This window comes from Chaetodon trifascialis, chromosome 2 (assembly GCF_039877785.1).
Source record: "Chaetodon trifascialis isolate fChaTrf1 chromosome 2, fChaTrf1.hap1, whole genome shotgun sequence".
Classification (NCBI taxonomy): domain Eukaryota; kingdom Metazoa; phylum Chordata; class Actinopteri; order Chaetodontiformes; family Chaetodontidae; genus Chaetodon; species Chaetodon trifascialis.
Window position 1 is genome coordinate 21629387 of NC_092057.1, and position 21576 is coordinate 21650962.

Here is a 21576-nt window from a genome sequence, read left to right on the forward strand (position 1 = left end):
TGTGTGTGTGTATATATATATATATATATATATATATATATGTGTGTGTGTGTGTGTATCTCAGTATAATGAATAATTCAGTGCCACCTTGTCATAAAGAACCTGTTACTGATTTACGAGTACACATTACACAAGAATTAATGAGTTGCACCATCGAAGTGCAAAAAGTGTCATGCAACCTCCTTCACTAAAGGTTGAAGTCTGTTTATTGAGCGTCCTTACATTCAGTTTATCTTATCTTTATCTTCAGAAGGGGGGAGATTATTTCTCATAACACACAAGAAACTCAGATGATGGACAGGCTTAAAAAAATAATTGGATTTAACAGTCTACATCAATGATTAGACAAAATAAATAAATGATACATTTATTCTCACTGTATTCAGTATCATAGACTCTGTCCAGGCACCAAAAAGTACCTTAATATGGGCTTGAAGCTCTCATGAGAAGCTGTAAACACACAGTCATTACATGTCTTACTCACTCACCATTGTAATTACAATATAACTGAAAATGGTTGCATTGCTACAAATAAAAGATCTGAAAAGGAAAAAGTGGTAGAGTTTCTTGTAAGATTGTAGAGAAGATTTCAGTCAACCGTATGTATGAGTCAGAAGGATCGTTTCAGTGAAAACACCCATCTATGGTGTCCAGTGACATCTGCTCTGCTTTGACACAGTGATAAAGTCAGGCAATATATTTTACAGCTGACAACCCAGGAAGCCAGGTATTTCTCAGCACATGTGATATGACTGGCACAGATTCAGCTGCCACACAAGGAAGTCTCAGCACAAAAAGGTTTGTTCGACCTGTGATGAATTCTTTTGCTGGATCCTGGATCGTCGTACTTAATCTTCTGTTGTGGACGTCAAGCAGTAAACATTGTACTAAGGTCTCCAAGGTCTTTGTCCCTTTCTGCACCAACAGGACACCTGACTGCACCTCAAATGGCTTTGTTTATTTTCCCCCTCTGAGCTCCTGGTGGGAGTTTTGTCTTGTTCTCAGCGAGGGTCTTAGTTTAGAGGAGTCATTTTTCAGTCACTGTTTTCATAATGTGGGTGCTCACAGGCCCACAGAAACCATACATAACAGTGATGAAGGGCTACACAAATAAACTTGACTTGTTTTTAACTCCAACCAAGGCAAGAGCAACCTGGGACCCACATATTGAACATTTTGGTCTTCGGTAATATTTATAAGATATTTGACTGTTTCAACTCTTCAAATCACAAAAGCAAAACCTTTTGCAATTATTTATGTCCTGTTAGAAAAATGGTTTCCCTTAAAAAGACGTTCAGTGAAGCAAGCTATGTTCAGAAGTCTAAAAAGGTCTTGACAGGAATGAGTTTGGCTGCAGTGCACACACATACTTCGACTTGTGTGGGCTGCTTAAGGGAATAGTTGGGCAATTTGGGAAACGTCATTACACTTTCTTACCACTCTCATGACTGTATGCTAAATATGAAGCTAGAGCCTGTAACCTGTAACCGGTTAGCTTAGTTTAGCATAGCATAAAGACAGGAAGCAGTTTTGGTCAGTTGCAGTTACCACTGAATTCTCCACCGGTTGCTTGGCGGTCTCACAGTGTCGACCAAACTCCAGGACCTTTCAACAGAGCCAGGCTAACTATTTCCTTCGACTTCCAATCTTTATGCTAAGCTAAGCATCACCTGGCACAAAGCTCATTGTGGGAGACTCTCAGAGGCCCACTATGACCGCCAAAGCGAATGTCAAGTGACCGACGAAGGCAGCTGAAGCCGTCAGTTTGGCATCCTTGTTAGCTTGTTATACTGCAGAAGGAGGTAAACAATGAAGAAACCAAATGTCTTTGGAAAAAGTACCAGCAGACTGTACAGCAGAGTTTATTAACAAGCAGGAAAGCTTGAAGCAACCTAACCTCCTTCCAAAATCTGACACGACATCCATCATGAAAATTCATACAAACATAGCATCTTGCTAATAAAATGAAGATACATTTCTCTTTTACTGTTCTATCATCAGAGAATCTTCCCTAATTCTTTGGTGTGTGGGTCAGTTCAGAAAAACACTGTCCTCCAGCTCTCTGCATAATGTCTTAAGTCATATCAGACAGTATTGGATATACAGCTCAGTGTCATTGCGATAAATCGCCTCGGAGCAAACATCTTTTTCAATAATCCTACTGTATTATATTAAATGAATATTACATAAAACTTAGTTGTTACTTAGAAAAGTTGCAGTACAGTGATCCAAGTGATTAACTGAAGAAAGTATTTGCAGACAGTACACCATAGTTAAAAGTACAGGAAAAGTCAACAATATGTGTTTCTGGCTTGCAGACAAGAAGTTTAAATGTGAAATGGGCTTCAGTTTATCTTATTAAAAGAAACAGTCCTCTGATTTGTGTACACATATCTATAATCAAAATCCCAAATGGTCTTTGGTAGGCCTACATTATGTAAAGCAGTGAGGTATACACACTGTACATACATGTAAGAAGCATGATTCACTTCTCCCTCTGACTGAGAGCTGACCCAGCGTACCTACCTCGCCTCCCCCCAACTGACACCAGATGTTACGCTATAAGAGCATGGAAATAGACCAAAGCTCAACACTGAGATAAGGACACACACACAAAACACACATGCATGCACACCCAACCACCCACACGTTTGCTTGTGTATGTGAACACAGAAACCACACAGAATCCCTTGAGGCAGTCTGCCTCTTCCCTCACACAGCCCATGACACGGGCCAAAACCAACAAAAAGAACTAAAGACACACACACACACGCATGCGCGCGCACACACACGCACACACACACACACACACACACACACACACACACACACACACACACACACACACACACACACACACACACACACACACACACACACACAGGATACAGGACTGAGGGGGGATGTGATGTGTGTGATATGGTGAACAATGGGGGCTGAGGAATCCTTAAATGGGTTTGACTGAAAATATGGAAAACACTGCTGGTTCGTTGTTCGAGGCTACAAAGTCTTCATGCAGCAGTCAGTGCATAACGACTTAATTAATTACAGGCTTATTTTATCTGGTTGACCGCAATACCATTCACATAAAATTAGCACCTAATTAAACAGCAAAGGTTGTAATTTCAACTGTCTTCTATTAATTAGCATTTCTCAATAACTTAACATAATTGCTCACTCTGTAACACCATGTTGCTGCTAACATGAAGCAACAACCCAGACCCTAACCCTAATGCTGCAACACATAGTTATTTCACAAGACGACAAGTAATTCTTTAAGCCAGTATGTCTGTATATATTGATTAAGATACATAATCACTTTGAAATTAAATGTTTTGTCTTTATTAAGCCGACAGTAATGTGATCTTATAATCATGGGTGATTTCTAACAAAAGAGCGCTGACGAAATTTGTTATCTGAAAAGTGCTTATGTGGACTTATGACGGGACGCTAAAACAATAACTGCAGGCCTTTTCTGCTTGCTCAAAGATACCAAATTACTAGTGAGATCAAGACTAGATCCTCAGGTATTTATGAAGAAATCCACAAATCATGCATGCAGATGGGCACACACACACGCACGCACGCATGCACGCACGTACGCACACACACACACACACACACACACACACACACACACACACACACACACACACACACACACACACACACACACACACACACATTCCATAACAGTTTCCTCACAGGAGTGGAAAGAAACCGAACCCTGGTCCTCAAAGGAAAACAAATGGGGGTTCTGCCAAGCCAGTGGCTGAACTGAAAAGGAAAACTCCCTCCTTCCCTCTCCACTTCCCTCCTCCCAGCGAGGCCCGCCCCAGGTCCAGCACTATATCAAGAGCCTGCCTCCCTCTATCAAGCTCCACAGTCCTGCTAGAGTCTACAGCTGTATAACGGTCTTCTCTCCTCGTGTCCTGTCTTGACCAGCAGACAACCAGCCATCATGTTTTACAGCCAGAGCACCATCAGTGGTCCCAGCATGATCACCAGGCAGAGCCGTAGCTACACATCAAGTGCTGCTCCGCACAAGGCTCACAGTGTGTCAGCATTCGGTGTAAGAGGAGCCCCCCGTATCTCCTCTTCCTCCATCCGCACCGTCTCCTCCGGGTTTGGAGGTGGCATGGGGTTCAGCAGCGGTGGGTTCGATTTGTCCAGTGCTGTGGACCAGAGCAACGTGCACCTGAACGAGAAGGCCACCATGCAAAACCTGAATGACCGCCTGGCATCCTACCTGGAAAAGGTCCGCTCTCTGGAGGCAGCCAACGCCAAGCTGGAGACTCAGATCAGAGAGTACTACGAGCAGAAGGGCCCTGCAGCAGAGAGAGACTACAGCAACTACTGGGCCATTATCAATGACCTGAAGGACAAGGTATAGTGGATGATTGCTTCAACAGTTTAAATACCAGACAAGTCAGATGTTTGCTGTGCTGTTAATGATTACCAAGAGAGAGATTTAAAAGGGTAGAGACATAACTAGTGTCTGCATGATCCCATGCGCTCCTGAATCCTTGGTCTTCTGATGAACAGTTAATGGTTTATGAGTTGTAAATGACCAAACCAAGAAACGGTTGTCAAGTGTGAAGGGGAATACTGTTAATGGTAATATGACTTCAAAGGCTGATGCTGCTGATGCAGCTCTGCATGGGAAGCCACTAACTGATAGATTTGTGTGTAATTCTAGCAACAGATGTAAATCAAAACCAGTCTATGCTGCTGTATCTAACTGCACTATTAACTGAGACTTTTGCCTACTGACTAATTCCCATTGTTGTTCTTCTCTGAAGATCGCTGCCGCCACCATTGGCAATGCCAACATCCTCCTTCAGATCGACAACTCTAAACTGGCTGCCGATGACTTCAAAACCAAGTAAGTATGAATCTTCATCCTTGGACCTATCTTCACCTCATTAATGTCAGACAGGAGGGCTTGAGGGTTAAACTTGTCTCATATCAGTCTTCTCGACTCCCCAAACTAATTAGATATGATCACGAGCTGATGATGCGCCAGTCAGTTGAGGCTGACATCGCCAACCTGCGCCGGCTGCTGGACCAGACCACTCTGACTAAGGCTGACCTGGAGATGCAGATCGAGGGCCTGCAGGATGAGCTGGCTTACCTCAAGAAGAATCATGCAGAGGTGACTGATGCACATCCTCTAGCTAGGATAAATACCGTTTGCTATGACAATAGCAGCTTCATCACACCTGTAGAACTGTTCAAAAGCCTGCAAATAAATCTTCATGCTGACTTCTTTCTCCCCTTGGATGTTCAGGAGCTGGCAGCAATGCGCGCTCAGCTTACTGGCACAGTCAACGTGGAGGTAGATGCCGCACCCCAGCAAGACCTCAACAAAGTCCTGGAGGACATCCGCGCCCAGTACGAATCCATCACTGAAAAACATCGTCGCGACCAAGAATCCTGGTTCAATGAGAAGGTGAGAAGGTTTTTCCATAAACAATGGCATCATATCCCACACGTTGCAAATGACTGGGTTTACTTCGTCAAGAGTCTAACCTGCAATTAAACATAATTTTCTTTGAAACTAAGATGAGTAATCACCAAGACTTCTTCTTCACAAGTGTGTCTTTGTTTCTCGCTCTAGTCGGCAGTTTTGACCAAGGAGGTGGCCAGCAGCACAGAGTCAATCCAGACATCCAAGACAGAGATCAGTGACCTGCGGCGCACACTGCAGGGCCTGGAGATAGAGCTGCAGTCTCAGCTCAGCATGGTGAGAAAAAACAAAACAAAACATCTGTTCACATCTCACTGCTCTTGCCTTATAAGAGCAAAATTCCCAGATCGCTGTCTTGTCAGGGGAAAAAGAAAAAAGCAGACAGAAGTAGAGGGAGAAAGAAGGGAGGGTGGGGGGGGGACTTCATTGAAAGAATGAAGGGGGGGGAAAGATAAGCGTGATGGGCGCTTTGGAGAAGGGAGGGAAGGGCTCTTGCTGAAGAAAGCATTTCACAGACATCTGCTCAAACTCTGGAAGACATAAAAGAGCTCGAAGAAAGCTGAAGGAATGCTGAACTGGATGACCCAAAGGTTGTACTCCCATGGATTATCTGTGCCCAGCTGGAGCAAATCATTTAACACTCCCTGCAAGAACAGCACACTGCTGCTGTGTAACAATGGCGGAGCAGCTGAAAGGCTCATACATTCAAAACCTTATACGTAACGTCTCATCTAATTATCTCCTCATAAATGAATGGAAAATGCTATGCAAACACAGGCACCCTTTGTGTCTGTGTGACGTATATAATCCAGGGTGTGGCCGGTGGTTCCAGACTATAGCTTTAAATTGTTAGAACCATCACAAAGGATGTACAAACGTAAACTGCTTTGCATGTATGAACAACAAACTGTATGTGACACAAGCATGAATTCAGCTCCCTTTCCCTCCCCATCTCTAACAGAAAGGGGCTCTGGAGAACACACTGGCAGAAACTGAGGCTCGATACAGCGCCATGCTCGCCGGCTTCCAGAACACGATCAACATGCTTGAGGCAGAACTCGCCAACGTGCGCTCAAGCATCGAGCAGCAGGGCCAGGACTACAGGATGCTGCTGGACATCAAGACCAGGCTAGAGCAGGAGATCGCAACCTACAGGAGCCTGCTGGAGACAGAGGAGTCCAGGTAGAGACAATGACACAGAGTCATGGATTTATGAGGCCATTATGAGACCAAATGCACTCTTTTTTAAAAAAAGAAAATGATGCACATGCCTTCTCGCTGATTGTTTTCTCTATTTTTCTCTTCCCTCTTCCTCACTATAGAACCCTTAGTACAGGTAAGTGCCATATGTTTTAAAACAGACATTACATAACAAAAGTGCAGGCAGTGTAATAAAAGCTTCAGGCTCGGTCATCATGTTTTTTTCCTTCTTTTTTACAGGGGGCTCAAAGACCACAGTCACAACCACCACTGTGCGCACTTCCAGCTAGGAGATCCAACTGGCAGGACAGGCTGTTCTCAGACGCACACACACACAAACACACACACACACACACACACACACACACACACACACACACACACACACACACACACGCACACACAGTTTGACCAATAAAAGCTGTTACACAAGATGAGTGAAACTGTACTGAAAAGAAAAAAACCCTGAGAATGAGAAAACTGAGACTGTTGAAAGTGAAGCTGTGCTAAAGTTTAGATATGAAACATTATGTGGAATAAATGGCTGACCTGTGTGTGTGTGTGTTTATCTGTGTATGACCCGTCTGAAAAATAAAACTGCTGGTGACTACAAGTTGTGTTGTTTTGGGACTTAGTGGTCTTTTTGAGTGCCTCCATCTTTTTCAATAACATCACTCTGTTTACATGGCTGTCATGGCAACTGCATTACATTCCGGGAGGTGGGATGTGGAGTTGCGGAAATGTGTGTTATGTAAGAGGGCTGTTGTCAGGAAAGGGTGAACAATGGTTAACAGCTCCAGTGTGGAAAGCATTAGGATTGAGAGAAAAGAGCGCTGAGAAAGCCGTGCTGAACTTGATGCTCTGAGGGCTCAAAGAAAGAGAACTTGATGAGAAGGACCGATTATGTGAACAAATACAGAGAATGACCTCAGGGTTTGCCTGAGGAGGTTTTTTCAAATAAGGCACACCCAAAGGTTGACTAATCTTTGCCCTGGAGGCTTTCAACACTGTGTTACATGAAGCCGTGTCTGTGTAGCTCCTGTCACTTAGTAACAAGAACACATAGCCCAGGATGGAAATACTGAGTGAGAATGCAAACGCTAACCAAGCAAACAAAGAGGGTCATTGTGGAGACAGGTGCTATCTGTACGGCACTTTGGCCGCTTTTATGAACTTTGACTGATAGCAAATGACCAATGAGCCGTTATGATAACGTGTCATGAAGGATGGGGCTCCTCGGCTGCTGGTGCCTTCACGTATGTTCTGATGAGAGGCAGGACATAGTTCTGCTCATGTGGCATTTGTTTGCTTGTGGAAGATAGAGAGGCAGAGAGGAAGAGTCTTTGCACTCTGTACAGGTCAGCAGTTACAGCCTCTGAAATTACAGTGAAATCCTGTCAAGAGATCATAATTCTTAAATGATGGTGTCATGTTGGTTTTGGAGAGGAGAGAGATTAGAGTGAAGATCAAATTGCAAAATCCAACCCCCTCTGAGGAGCTTCACTCACCCATATTTGGACTCATTTTGTTGCACATCAGCATCCCCCCCACACTGTTATAATAGTAGTTATAATAGCTGATGACAAAGGCCTTCGAGTTGAGCTCAATATTTGACATGAAAACCCAAAGCAAATATCATAAAAAGACATGGTGAACCATTTTCAAGGGATCAGTGTTAAACCCAGCGGGCCTGTCAAGACAGAATGTGCAAAACAATAACTAAACATATGATTATGTGCAAACCAATGTCAAACCCTGTGAGTTCATCAGTGGTATCACTTTCTGACATTTGAGATATATGTATTATTTTGTCTTTTTAAGTATTTTCCCATGTTTAAAATGTGCCATGATGCTTCCTTTTTTATCACTCACCTTCATGACCGTGCAAACATGGGCACTTTCTTTGTGATGTCACCCACAGGTTTGTGAAGAGCCAATATTAGGCTCTCTGTAAATGAGCCGACACCATCTTGGCAGTGCCTGACTCCGCCAAACTCGCCGCTAAACCAAAAATGGGCAAAGAGGTGGAGCGTGGGAGGAGCGGGGGTGAGCTGAATGAAGCCTGGTTGCTGAAACCTAGCAGCTAGCTGTCCATCAATGCAACCACGCCCATAATTAAGCAAAATGTTCACCCTCACAATAATTTCAATGAGTTGTATAAAAATTCCCCGTGTACAGTTGTCAAGAACAGGGAAATCAGCTATAGAGACCAAAACGTTGGACATTTTAACATGGGGGTCTATGGGGATTGACTCGTCTTTAAAGGCAGCCTCAAGTGGCCATTTGACGAACTACATTTTTTGGCTCTTTGTGTAAGCTTCAGTTTTCAGATGTGGAGGTTGCTGTGCGATTTTTCCCAATCCAAGTCTGTTTGAGAGCAGCTCAGCCCGGACAAAACGAATGAGCTAGTGATGGATTTCAGAAACACCAGACCTGCTTTTTTCCTTTTATTGAATCTACAATATGATGGTCTGATTATTGTCTTGTGTGTCATGCTAAATCTTAACTGGAAGAGGGAGTGGCTGGAGGATTTGGTTCACTTTAATTGCTGTCATCACAAAACAATAAACTATAAGGAAATACTGGTTGACAATGCATTTATAGATAAGAGGAGATGGGGTGGCTGACAAGAAAGCAACAAGGCTGACACTAAGTAGTTGTCAGTTTATTACTGCAGCATAAATATGCCAACTGTCTGCATGTGGTCGCACAAAGGAATAAATGATGGTGCCAAGTTGCCAGTAATCATGTCTGCATATTCTCCCTTTCATGGCTGTCTGCCATCCATGGCTAGCCTGAGGCCAGCGAAGAGTGAGAGCAGAGAGGAAAAGAAGATGTCACTGGTTTGATGTCATTAGATAATTGCCATATAGAGAGTTCATTGATCGGTTAATGACAAGTTCACGGTTTGAACATAAAAGCGCCGTCGTTTGGACAGTTTGGACTCTGTCTGCCTTGACATTGATACTGTGGAAGCAGCAGGGACTTTCCCTCTTTGCTTTTCTTCCAACTAAATCCCTCATCTGTAAACACTGTCACAGTATGTTGACAATTTATTCAGTGCAGTGAGCTTCGGAATTACACAGAAAAAAGCAGAATGGTGATGGGAATATTTGGGCTTTTTGGGAACATATTTAGTGTTAGTTTGTATAGTAGGTGGATTTTGATACATCTGGACAGAGACAGGTGTGTCCCACACATTCCAGCCTTTGTGATCTGATAAGATAAGCAGCTGCTGACAGTAGCGTCATATTTAGTGTACAGATATTAGAGTGGCATTAGTCTTCTAATCTACAGCCGCAAGGGAGTGAATCATATATCGGTATCAGCTATTTCTGCTAGTAAGCCAATTTAAAGTATTATTGATTCAATCAAAGCATGTAAAAAGACTACTCAGAAAATTCCCCTTGAATGTGGGCCTGCTGTATTTCAGAGTGAACATTAAGCTTTCATATCAGTGAAGTGTTTAGTTATAAGTCATGTCTGTAACAGTAAGACCGGAGGCTGATGTCGGTATCTGCAGGAATGTTGATGTCTCAGGGTCAAAAAGTCCATTACGGGGCTGCAGAGAGAAGGAACATTCTTCACTCGGCTGGCGGACTCTATTCTGGAGCAGTGTTAGGTTTGACACACAAGCGGAGAGGAATGCCTAACCTCTTTGCTAAAGGTCTCAGACGCTGTATGGCATCAAACCTTACTGTGAAACTTTTCAAACTGTGCTGGAGCTGCAGCGAGGCGTAGGAGCAGTTGAGATGTAGAGAGTGGAACAAGACCAAATACACTTCAGGGGCTCTCAGGCCCTGCCAAGCATGAGAGAGATGAAATTTTTCCCCCATTTGCATGGCTTTGAGTTTGGTCCTCCTGTGTAAGCACACTGTCAGTCCATTCCCAGTGTTAAATTACAGAGTACCATCTCCTGTTTTAATAAGAAAGCATCCGGTTCCGCCTGGGCAGTGCAGGATGGCTGAAAGGTGGGGGTTTAACAGGTAGGGCTGGTTTAAGGAACCACACCCTACATACAATTCCAAGAGCACGTAGTCCCAGATAGAGCTGCTTGGGCAGGGCAAAGTGTTTACAGGAGCATTCAATGTATATACAACCCACATCACCACAACAGAGTGAGCTCATACAAACAATAGGTTTAACCCTGTTGCATTTTTCTGAAGTGACTGTAAAAGTGATCACATCCTCTCATAAGGCTTCCCATGGGCTGGGTGGATGTGCACTGGACCATATCCCACTATGCACTGGGTGGAGAAACCCAAAGTTTGATAGAGTATGAGTTTAAAGAAACATATTCTGTTGAAATCCCAATCAAGATACCCAGAGCTCACAGGGCAACAGCCCAGTGAAAGCTCTGCTGCTCGGAGGCACAGTGAGGCACATTTTCCCTGCAAAACTGCTACTGGACTGTAAACACGTAGTCTGACTCCAATTTTCCAAATTCTTAAAGTTTGTGTGAATGTGCCTCAAAGACTCACAATTAACTTGAACAAAAGAGCATTCATTGCACCAGCCATAAAAAAGAAAAAAAAAGGACAGCAGTGATAATAAAACTTGATGTTCTGTGCGCACAACTTTCTAACAAATGTCAGGAAGAGGAAAAAGCTCCAAAAGAACGAGAGAAAACGAATTCAAATCAGGAGAACTAAAGCAGATATGTAAAATATGGTATAGACAGCATTCAAGATGGTCACAGTCTCAACTGGGCAACTCCCTTTTTCTTCTAAAAGTTAATGCCATACTGCCATCATGTGCTGGTTTCCTGCACATTTAAGAATGAGCGCATCATTTATGTGAATGAGTGTCACATTGTAACAACAGCTGAGACTCATTTTCAAACCCATAGAAAGACATTTGCTGCACCTTGTGAAAACCAAAACCACAAGGACATTTTTCACATCTGAAATCATCTCTGTACGCAGACGCCTTCCAAAATGAGCATCATAAATCAGGACTCTTTCTCAATAGTCAATCAGTTAGTCAGTTTGATGAAAACACCCAGTAAAAAAGTTGGCTAACAGGTTAAGGACTGCTGCGTTTAAAACATGTATTTGAGAATCTCTTAATAGCACAAAAAAAGCTCAGTTTTGTGTTGACATCATGAGTTATGACATGGTATTTAATGCAGGTGTTGCTGTGTGGTGCTGTATATTTTAAATTTAAGGACAATGCCAAGCAAAACCTTTCGAAGTGATGTCAGAGGGACGAATGCTGGCAGGGGGAACAATGATGGTACACTACTCAACTCAACAAGAGTGCACAAAGAGCAAATAAGCAACTCTGACATCAGTTAACCCTAAAGAGGCCACTGTTCTCCACAAACAGAGTGTGACGGCACAGGAACTCACTGGGTGGGTGTGTCATCTCGATCCACAAAACTCTTAAATGAGCAACTTCTGCAAATCAATTCTGTGGGATCATATTTGTAGTATGCGGCTTTTCTGTGCTGATAGGCTTTTCCCAGGAGTATGCTGCCATCTAGAGGGCAGCAGCAGTAATGGACTTTCTTCAGCATAGAAACGACATGCTTTCAGTACGCTGTGGCTGTGCTCACCATCAAACCTCAGAAGCTGCACTTCAACATGGAGTTTCAAATGAGGTTCTCCTCATGATTTGTAGTGGCTCACGTTTAGTTTGCTTCATGTTGTGTTTTCACTTTCTGCTAACAACAAATACATTGTGTTATCTGTAGACCTTGTTCATTAACCAAGATCTTGTGTACTGTGCCATTTGAAACAATAAAAGTGAATGTTCAGATCCCTTTTCTGCAGACTAAAGAGGAAGAGTTCTGTTTAACAATTGATCTGTTGTTCAGATAACAACACTCACTGCGCCAGTTAGCCAGCGCCTCAACAGAAACCTCGATCAGGTGTCAAAGATAAAGGTGTGTTTCGGTCATTACACCGGCACAAATACATGACTCGTCCTTTCATAATGGTTTGATCTACATTCTCTACCAACACAGGATTGAGCATTACAATGACATAAAAAAGACGCACTATTCATTCCCTCTGTTCAGTTTGTTGTGGTTGACACAAATAACTTGACACTAAAATGTAAAATCTGCTGCCTGCTAACGAGCGTGAGATGCAAGTGAAAGCCCTCTAATGGCCTTTGAAAGGTTTAACACCAAACCTCAAACATAAAATTTCATACTGAGTCTTTAACAGCTGTGCTGCACTTAAATCATAGAAGACACATCAAAGCAAGTCATTTATTATCACTTTAATTTTACAGGGGAACCACAAGTACTTTAAAAGAAGGTTATACAGCGCTGTACATTTGGGAGTAGTACTGACAGACTTGATAGTCATATCTTCTCCCGTTAAATACTATTCATTTAAATGTACTATAATCTTATAATGATACAGTGATACAATAAAAGCTTGTGTAACTGGTCCTGCAGCTTTTCTGATATGTCGATATCATTTTTGTTGGGACTGTTATTTCCTTGTAATTTTTTTCCAAAAAAGGAAAATAAGAGTTATGATCAAAAACCATACGACAGGCAGAAACTGCCAGGCTGTAATCCTGTATGACTCCCAATTCACTCACACAATAGAGAGAAAGAGAGACAGAGAAAGGGAGATGGGAAAAAAGAGATACAATTTTCATGTTCTGAAGGCTGGTCCGTGATGGAAAAGGGCATCAGTTCATAGCGAGGCGCAGAGCAGCGCAAGATATATTTTGCACTTTCTGCAACCTCGACTCTTACTCTGCCCGACCATCAACCTGCTCGAAGGTTCACTTCCATAGCTGCGTGCTCAGAGTCTGGCCAGATCCAGTGGCGGCCCACCCACCCATAGCTGATGGAGGCTGCCCGAAGGCCATCTGGCCACCTGCACCGTTCAGAGTCAACCCTGACATCTGCTGATTCACCTGAGGACGACAGAGAGACAATTAACATTAGAGCATACTATCATTATACAGTAAGAGTTTGGGGCACAGCCTCTGTTTCAAAGCCCTACATGTGCTGCCATCTGGTGGCTGGTGGATGCTCGGTCCACGCCCTGCATAGTAAAGCACTATGCTGGGTGTGAAATTAAGCACACATGTGCCACAGACTCGAGCAGGACGCTCAACGTCAGTTTATTATTAGCGTGCAGCTGCTTTTTAAATGATCTCTTACGATGTCAACATACCTGACCCATGTTCCATGGAGCCTGTTGCCCGGGCTGGATGGCGTACATGCCCTGAGCAGGCATCATGCCCGCAGGCATCGCACCGGCCTGCGGTCCCATCATCCTTGGCGCCATGCCCATCACGCCGGTGGCTGGGGCGTTCCCCATGAAACCATTAGGCATTGTCATCCCAACCATCATACCCGGACTGGGCCCCATCATGGCTGCCCCGCTCTGAGCCATCATGGCACCCATGACGGTTGTAGGCGGCATGGCCGTGCCCATGCCAGGGAAGGCCTGATAACCAGCAGTGGCCTGGACAGGAAACTGCATCTGGGAGGGGCCCATGAACATGCCAGCTGAGGGGAGAGGAGGACGGAGGAAAGAATGTTATGGGTACAAATCTAACCTTCAGTATTTTAATGTGAGCCGTGGATTTCCAAAACGAATGCTTTTTAAAGTTAAATACTGAGCTGTGTTTAAAGCGCCTGTTTGTCAGGCAGGAAGTTAGGAAAGCTCTGTAGGACAGTGTTAGGACAAACAAGCATCTACTGGATCCTTGTGGATTCTGTTCACCACATCCACAGATCTCAGCGTTCATTTTCAGGTTCCATAATCTGGAGGTTTTGGGGGGATGTAAACAGAAAATGTTATGTGAGTTAGCCGTGGGCTACACCTTGAGCTGGGACTTTTAGCCTACATTTGTTCATATTTTGGGAGGTTAGCTTAATGAAAAGTATGGATGACCCGATGCCAGCAGCAGGACTGATACTTTGCACATGTACTTGTACTTATAAAACCACTCTGACATTACCGCACCCGATACCGCTTCACGGCAACATGGCATTAACCTCGTCAGCTGAGCGTGCAGTAATGTCAGCAGTTTGGAGATATTTTAGGATGAGTGATGATGAGAAAAGTAGAGCAGGCTGCAAACTACGCTCTGTGTAATTGTCAAGGGGAGTGAAAAGTAGCTCCTTTAACACAAGCAATGTGATCAAATGTCTGAAAAAAAACAACACAACGCAGAGTTGAAGGAGTTTGCGACGGCTCGCTGCAGAGGGTACTCATGACTGTGTGGCACTGACGGCACTGCAGGATGAATGTCAGGGAAACGCTGGTCGTGGCACTCTCATCACGTCAGGCAACACCGCTGAGGTTGACTCATGTTTTGGAGCAGCGCCACACAGAGGCGGTAATTTAAGGCTTAAAAACGTGATTCTTTTGGCCTGACTGGGGTCCCACGCAGCCTGTAAAACTACAGGGGAAACACTGCACTAACAGGAGCTCTGACCCAGCACACTGCTTTTAGTGACCAGCCGTATTATTTATATAATATGGGATTTCAGCGTCTTGTCAGTGAACTGGAGCCAAGGTATGAGATTCCCAGCAGTCACCATGTCACACACACCAAACTACCAAACAGTGGCTCATCAAGCAGCTCTGGAGTTACAAGGAACATGTGTTTTCTATAATTTCTACGTTCATTTGTGAAGGAGGTAGGGTTTGTTATCAAACCTCAATATGTTTTGGTACAGACCACTCATAATCTCTCTGGCTCAGACTTTGATCAGATAGTTCCTGATTTAAATCAAATATCTTATGTTTAGACAGTATTTAACATAAAAAAAATCATTTCATTTCTCAATGTATCGAGAGAAGTAATGTAGATAAGATGAGATTCAACAATCAGAAAATTATTATGTCTTATGAACAAGACAACAGCACAAAAAAAGGACTTATGCAGCATTTCACAGTACAGCGTCCTCACCAGCGGGGGCCTGTTGGGACATGCTGTTGGTTCCATACAGGGACAGGATGGAGTCCTTGGACAGGGGCTTCTTGGCCATGTCGTCAGTTTTAGTGGTGCTACTGCTGTCACTGAACAAGTCCAGGTCTCCCTGTCCTGACCCTGAGCTGACTCCTCCTGCTGCTGCTGGAGCTGCTGGAGCTTGTGTGGGAGTACTGGCCACGTTACTGGAGCTCACCTGAGAGGAGGAAACACAAGTCCACTTTCTGAAAAATTGTTGATGAAAGCATGAAATAACAGAGAAAGTGTGAAATAACTTGTTTAAGATGAAACATCAGCAGCTTAAACTTTGGCCGTTTTACTCATGAAATAAGAAAATAGTCCTCACACATCTGCTTTGACTCCCTGTGTGCTGCCCTGACACGACCCAGCAAACTGAACCAGCAAATTACCATCAACAAAGCTTTGATGATTAAATACGAGACACTTCTCACATAGCTGTGAGAGTGCACAGCATGACATGAGAGCAAGTTTACGACCTGGTTACCACAACGGCAAACAGCCGTCAGCTGTTGTTGTCATGTTTTATTCATTTAGAAATGGGGCGATAATGGCCTGGCCTGCATAATGACGCTGCACCTTTCAGTTGCGGCCTGTTGGCAGGATGTTAGCAGCTGGTGCAGCCATGAGGCGGTGAGGTGGTGATTAAATGCTCTACACCTGACAGAAAGTTATTTTCCAATACTATCCGTGCCATGACACAGCAGTGACAAAGTGGTGTCACCAGTGGATATTTTATGTAATAGAAACGTATTTTTATGGTTTGCATAAATAACTAAATTCAGACTTGCTTGGTAATGCAGCAGCAGGGTAAGTTACAGCAGACAAAAGGCAACTTCATGCAGAGCCGTTTTCGTTGAGTAGATGCAGTAAATAAAGAAAAGCTGGACAAGGCTTTTGAGAGCACAGCGAACAATATTAAAAAGCAAACAATTACTCTACTAATTGAAGAGTCAATTATCAGAAGGTGAATCCATAACACTGTAAAATATCTTTGGGTTCATGTTTATAAACACAAGACATCACTTACGGGTTATGAAGACCCCGATGAAGGTCATTTATCACCGCTGTACGTTGAACGATTAATCAAACCAATAACAAATGAATTGCCGCTGACAATGATGACTGGTCGCAGCCCTGTTTATAATGATTGCCTCATTAGCTGCGTTCATCTTCATGTTCTCTCAGCACTGCTGTTGCTGTCTTGTGTGCTATTGATGTTGATGGTTATCATTTCACTTTAGATTTTTTACTGCACGCTTCGTTTCAGTTTCACAGCTAGACAGCCATTACAGTCAAGCTCTACTTAGCAATATTAAGAAGTTAGCACCAAGTCTGGACGAGGGGCCTCTTGCATGGTTTTACCTGAGAAAACTGAGCTGCGGATGTGGACGCAGGGAGGGGGTTGGACACCATGGGGCCAAATATATCCAGGTCGTTGTTGTTCTGGCTTGTGCTCGTGCTACCATTGTTAGTTGATGCAGCTGCCGGTGCGTCTGTGACAGAACGGTGAAAAAGACGGTTTTAGAGGTAGAAAATATGCTTACACTGTGAGAACAAACAACCCTGTGGGACTATTTCAGAACAGAGCTTAACTCACAGATGAGTTCCAATAATATTCTACCTGAATTCACTGAGAACTGATGAAAGACCATGAATAAAATCCTTCTACAATAAGTAACTGCTTGTGTTTGTTAATGAGAGAATATGTGCTGTCTGTATATTCGTTGAACTGCGGTGCCCTCCCAGAGCTGCAGATCTGCCCACACAGTAAGTGTAACGTTTGAACAATAAAGAATTAATCAGCTTACCCTTATCAGCTCATTGACCACAAAAAACAATGAATCCAAATAATGTAAAGCTCCTCGATGCCAATCAGTACCATAAACGTATCGTTTTCTTTTACACTGTAAACAAAAACATTATTCCTACGATGTTCAATTATATCAGAGCTCTCTCTCGTTGAAAAGACAGACGGACACGTACACAGATGCACACACAGGCAATAACATATTGCTCTACACCACCATTTGACCATGAGAACACTTGAATAGAAGCACAACTGCATGCGTGTCAAGGCAGAAACATCCACATAACTGCTACTTGTACACTGCTGCAAGTGATCCAGCGACGGATCCACGAGCAAAGCCAGACCTGAAAACCAGAATGAGCTCAGAGGAATCACTCAGCTGTGATCAGACGCCTCCTCCTTCAATAATGCATCAAACTGGCGCTTGTCCCTCTTCATCGAACCAGTTCACTGATTTTCCTGGTAACATTAAACACTGATCCTCCAAAAACTTAAATGTACAAAACAAGAAGTTGCTAGTCAGTCGCAAATCTTGGTAGCAAACCACAGAGTCAGCAGCTTTAGCATTTCCTCCAGCTATCTTTGAAAAAAATAACTTGTAAAGGTCCTCTATGTCACACAGACGCTACAAACTGAAAAAGGGGAACACGGTGAGCCTTTGAAAACCCGACGCTTTACACACAGGGACAAGTTTACAGAGGTGACACCAGCTGAAGATGAGACTGTCATGGTTTGTCCACGCTGGACCACAACATCTCAGTTCAGTACAGCTCCCCCCTGCTGTGATGACGCCTTGAAAAGGTTTACATCACTGCCATGACGTGCCACAGCACCAGCATGCTACACCAAGCCAGCTGCAGGCACCCCGCGCTCATCGTGTATACAGCAAAATTCCAATAGTCTGTGGTTCATAAATGTTATATACATACTAAATATCAGTGTGAATATCAGTAATCAAGAATTACACGGCACCGTGAGCCCATAACAACTCAAAACTCCCAGCTGGATGCGTTCATAGTCATTCAATCATTTATTAGATCTGCAGAAGTGGCAATAAAAAGAAAACGATTACAAGCTGAAACCTTATTTAGCCTGATTCCCTGAATATCTCAGTCAGCACCATTCATGTGACACATTTCAGATGACTTTTATTATACAGTGATACAAGAAGCATGAAGACTCTCACCGAGGCCTAGCAGGTTCACAGAGGGTTCTGAAGCCTTAGCAGGGCTGATTTTGGGAAGTGGCCTCGACTCTTCACTCTATAAAAACAGAAATTTGTTTTAAAAAAGCACTGAAAACAATGCTGGACGTCATGTTTCTACAACTCACAAAGGAGTGAATGTGAGACACTTACCTTCGTGTAGGATGACACCTTGCTCACTCTGTCTGGCTCCCTCTCCTTCTTACCATCTTTGGGCTGAAAAAAACAAAAGACACTCAACGTGACAAACAGAAGAACTGACGCCAGCTTAAACCCATCCAGAGTTTCCCGGTGCCGGTCAACGTGTCCTGGAAGATTTCCACGTCCCAGACAAACAGGACAAATTCTTCTCAAATATCATCTGTGATTATGGACCCTATTTTTCCATGTTTTTGGGTGTTCGGTGACTAAAGGGCACAACAGTGTTTGAAACTGAGTGCAACAGCAGGCAGCTGTGAAATAGGCTGCAATGTGATCCCTCCAGGTGTTTGCACACCGGCAAACTACGTCCACTAAAAGGGTTTGCTGCAGCCGCTGACAGGCTCAGATTGTTATTCTAAGTGTTTGACAGCATTATGGATCCAATCAGAGAGAGAGACCTTTTTGTTAAATTGTAAGATCCTTTTTCAAAACCAGAAACTGCTGCGATATTGAATATAAAATAAAACTTAATAAAACCTTCTCGGCCAGTCTTTCCACTGTTCCAAAATGTCTGGATTGATCAAAATAAAATATCAGGAAAGGAGCGAGAGGGGCGGCAGACATCAGAGACGCAGCGGAGGAAAACATAACATAACAACATAAAAAAACATAAAAAACAAAACAGTAATTACCGAACAACAGAAATCCTGGACCACCCTTCTGTTAAAGTGTGTGTGCTGCTTTTACAGGCTTTTATAGTATGAGAAAAATGAAGTGATACATACACTGTTCCCATTGGTCACATTCTTGCTGTAGTATTTCTTCTTCTCATATTTATCCCTGATGAAGAATTCCACAGCTCTAAGGTCAGAGTTAAGGGAAAACAACAAACAGGCCAAAACAAATATCCTTTACACACACACACACACACACACACACACACACACACACACACACACACACACACACACACACACACACACACACACACACACACATATATAATAGTGCTGATAGTGAAGGATACTGGTCTGTTTGAGGTCTTCTGAAGCTTTCTGGAAGGTTGGCCTCATAAAGCTGCCTGGCCTTGGTGTTACCCATATCCTGTATACTCTGAAAAAGGACAGACGCTGTTCATATTTAGATACTGAAATATTTCAAGGGGCCCTCCATTGAATTTAAACATGGGGATTCCTTTGCTTATCTTGGGGAGGACTACTCAGTCTGTGAGCAGTGGTAGGCTGTCGTCTGGGCTCGAGTGAAGCTTTTGTTGGGTATGGGAGGTGTATGATGTCATCATGGCTGTCTTGGATTGGGTTTAGGAGTTAGAAACATTTAATCGAAAGCCTGTGTTACAACCTGGGGGTGTGGAGTTTGTGTATGTCAAGCAGAATATGGGTGGGTGGGGGTGTGTGTGGAGGGGCTTTCAGAAAAGTGTTGTAGTTGCAGTTGACTTGGATATTCATGTTAACAGTCATTTCCAAATTGAACCCTGGTAATCATGGTGACTTCTACATGACATCAATGCAGCATACTGACAGACACTGTCAATTTGCATTATGGGAAGTGTTGAATCCAGTGTGTTTGAAGCCTAGTGAGAGCTAAATCATTGGGAGTAAAACGAGGAAAAAGTGGAATTTTGCAATATTTTCACAGGTATGAGGCACAAAATAGAAAGGCTGGCTGTCAGTAGAGGACAACTAAGCACAAGTAAAAGGAAGATGAAATCAGTCTCCTTGTGTCGCATACAAATAAGAACTACTGATTTAATATTCATGTGATAAGAGGCATCGTCTTCTTCTGGAATTGAACCACTGAAGTGCATCAACATGGAAACAGTACCTGGATTTGTTCCGAGGTCCATTGGTCCAGGTTGACTGATTTAACTCTGGATATGTGTACTCCCAGGTTCCTGTGGATGCCAGCACACCGGATGCAGATAAATACTCCCAGATTCCAGGACGCCCATCTTGGACCTGAGAAAGCCATAAAAGCAGACTATGATTTGAACGCGGAAAGACGTCTGACGGAAAACCATAACATGAAAACATACACGATCCTGTAGTGACTTTAAGTGCCAAAAGCAAGGTCTGCATTCTTTAACAATGAGCTGACATGAACATAAGAGTTGGGACCATTTGAGGGAGCTGCCACGCTTTGTTTCACCCTTGTAGGCGCCGACAGCTGCGCTGAAGGCGGTGGTGAGGGAGAGGCACCGTGGGGAGCTTATATAGATTTAGAGAAGTTAGCTTCCTGGTTAGCCACTTAGTTTAGCTGAAGGGGAAGAGGTGTCAGCTGACTCGCCTGAGCCAGTTCCACACTAGCGAGTTAGCTTTGCTAAGCTAACTACCGCATATGCTACGTTGTTTATCACCGTTAGCGGCGAATTATGAGTGAAAATATTAGTTTTGTGTGGTAAAATGTGATATTTTCGATAGTGTGAATGTCGCACCTTTCGCCTCGCAGTCGGCGCAGTACTTGTTGTCTTCCTCTCTCAGCATTTTGGACAGGATGGCCTGGTGCTGCTCGTTCAGTTTCTGGGCCTTCTCCCTCTCCGAACGGGTCGTCATATTCGCGGCTTAAGATGGACTTCCTTAATAAAAGCAACTCTACTTCAATCAGTCGTTAGTCGAAAGAAGTTTCCGATAAAAGACCATAATCAGAAGGTTGAACGCCTCCGAGTGGGATATGAAAACACCCGGAACCGGAATCCCCTCTCCGCCCACAGGCATTCTAACGCTGACGCGGCGGCCGCACCGGATTGGACGACAGCTCTGACGTACATTCTTATGAATTAACTTTCACATTTTCATAAAA

The 21576-nt window shown here is 43.6% G+C and overlaps 2 protein-coding genes across 2 annotated transcripts; one reads left to right on the plus strand and one right to left on the minus strand.

Moving 5' to 3' along the window:
* The first annotated feature begins 3882 nt into the window (after positions 1 to 3882).
* Positions 3883 to 7105, plus strand: krt94 (keratin 94). The gene is made up of 8 exons (XM_070974800.1): positions 3883 to 4387; positions 4803 to 4885; positions 4999 to 5155; positions 5291 to 5452; positions 5621 to 5746; positions 6432 to 6652; positions 6793 to 6806; positions 6911 to 7105. Exons 1-8 carry the CDS (start codon positions 3962 to 3964, stop codon positions 6958 to 6960), a joined length of 1239 nt encoding a protein of 412 aa, XP_070830901.1. The 5' UTR covers positions 3883 to 3961; the 3' UTR covers positions 6961 to 7105.
* A 6040-nt stretch (positions 7106 to 13145) lies between these two features.
* LOC139339254 (stromal membrane-associated protein 1-like) lies at positions 13146 to 21494 on the minus strand. Its single transcript, XM_070974792.1, has 10 exons — positions 21212 to 21494; positions 20602 to 20735; positions 19787 to 19872; positions 19545 to 19620; positions 18772 to 18834; positions 18601 to 18676; positions 16970 to 17100; positions 15566 to 15782; positions 13816 to 14153; positions 13146 to 13552 (listed from the first exon to the last, which is right to left on the minus strand). The coding sequence occupies exons 1-10, from the start codon at positions 21327 to 21329 to the stop codon at positions 13418 to 13420; spliced, it is 1374 nt and encodes a 457-aa protein (XP_070830893.1). The 5' UTR covers positions 21330 to 21494; the 3' UTR covers positions 13146 to 13417.
* Positions 21495 to 21576: the final 82 nt, after the last annotated feature.